General features: G+C 32.9%; 1 protein-coding gene across 1 annotated transcript; it reads left to right on the top strand.

The window, feature by feature from the left end:
• Positions 1 to 312: 312 nt before the first annotated feature.
• Positions 313 to 1,508, top strand: LOC145569112 (protein LURP-one-related 11-like). The gene is made up of 2 exons (XM_081628480.1): positions 313 to 660; positions 769 to 1,508. The coding sequence occupies exons 1-2, from the start codon at positions 415 to 417 to the stop codon at positions 1,138 to 1,140; spliced, it is 618 nt and encodes a 205-aa protein (XP_081484606.1). The 5' UTR covers positions 313 to 414; the 3' UTR covers positions 1,141 to 1,508.
• The last annotated feature ends 376 nt before the right edge of the window (positions 1,509 to 1,884 follow it).

Here is a 1,884-nt window from a genome sequence, read left to right on the forward strand (position 1 = left end):
CATTATTAAATTTGAATAGTATTATACCCAAATCCCCATGATTCATGACAAAAATTATTATACTATTACTTCAATAATATTCTCATGTATTATATCATACAATACATACACATTTTTTTTACAAGGTCAAACACACAAACAAATAATGCCTCATTTCACCAATACAATATTATAAACAGCACATTAATATATTACAATAAAACCCAGCACCGTGGGTCCTACCTGTTTACCTAGCACTGTCATGCTGTCCACACCACCCCGTTATATACGGAGAACATTCAAACTTAGCTCATCTACATTGCTAGCCTTATATATTCAACAAGTAGCTCACTTATTTTTTCTTCTATTAAGCCTAAGTTACAAATCAAATTCTGAATTATAACTTCAAACACTTATACTTCAAAAATTTTATACATGGCAAAAGTTCACCCTCATCTCTTATCTTCTCCTTCTGCTTCGCCTTCACGTTCGTTGTCTCAAGAAGAGACCGAAAAGTTTACTGTTTGGATGAAGTCTCTAGTACTCAATGGCAATGGTTGCACCATCTATGATGCCATGGGCAATATTGTGTATCGTATCGATAATTACGACACCAAGTGTAGCAGCCAAGTTTTCCTCATGGATCTTAAGGGAAAAGTCTTAAGCACCTTGATTCGAAAGGTAATTGATTTATAAACTTATATACATTACACAAATAATGTTCAATTTCTTTAATTAGGGCACTTCAAATATGTACATGTACTAAATAAATTTGATTCTTATTTGCAGAAATTGAGATTAAATGAGCATTGGTGTGGATACAAAAACGATAGAGTAAAAAATGATAAGCCTTGGTTTCGAGTAAACAAGATAAGCAAGGTTTTTAACAAGAACGGAGATGGATTTTCATGTCAAGTTACAATGGAAGGCGACGAGTCTCAAGCACTTTCTTGCTTTAAAATACAAGGGTGTGTTCAAAAATCCGAATTCAAGATTATTAGAGGCGACGGACTTGTGGTTGCGGAGGTTAAAAGAAAGCAATCAACAAGCGGAGTAATGTTGGGAGACGACGTATTAAGCTTGGAAGTACAACCAAACATGGATAATGCCTTCATTATCTCACTTGTTGTAGTTCATGGTCTGATTTCTCATAAGATTTGACCTATACAAACCCATATAAAATTAATTTTCTAACACCAAAAAAAAAGAATGATCAAAATTGCATACATGAAAGAAATGGTGTACGTATGATCAATTCAATGTACTTCGGCCTTCATCATCGTCCATCATACAAGAAGAAGTGTGTGTTTGCTTGCTTGAGGGGGCGATTTTCGAGCATCACAACATTCTGTGAGCAATAAGCTAGCTACCCATCGGCGTGTAGATATGTACAGAATTGAAGCTTGGAAGCATGAAGTTTGTTCGTTCTTTCATAACCTTAATTATTTTTGTATACAATTTTTGGCCTAATCAATTAGGGTTTGTGTATAATTGTTTATACTAATGAGAAATTGGACTTGATTTTTTAACGATTTGGTTTAAACCTATGCAATTTAGATTGAATTGAGTTTATTTTTCTATCTTTATTCTTGATTATTTAAAGGATATGCTCGATAAAAGTATATATTATATACGTTAATTGTTACCAGTTAAACTTTATTAAATTGTTAGTTAATGATTAAAGTAAGTTTTTTTGAATTAATTTTCGGACAACATTTTTAATGAATCGGAGATATACCAAATGTTATGAGAGGTTGGTTCGAAGAACATCAGCTTGAGCAAGGTAAGAATAGGTCCAGTGACGAGTTAGAGTTGCATTAATTGGACTTACAAAAGTTGGTAACATAATTAAAGCAATTTATTGACTCTGTATGACTTTTAAAAGCTACTTCTCCAACAAAAATC

The sequence above is a fragment of the Chenopodium album genome, chromosome 11 (genome assembly GCF_948465745.1).
Source record: "Chenopodium album chromosome 11, dcCheAlbu1.1, whole genome shotgun sequence".
Lineage (NCBI taxonomy): Eukaryota > Viridiplantae > Streptophyta > Magnoliopsida > Caryophyllales > Amaranthaceae > Chenopodium > Chenopodium album.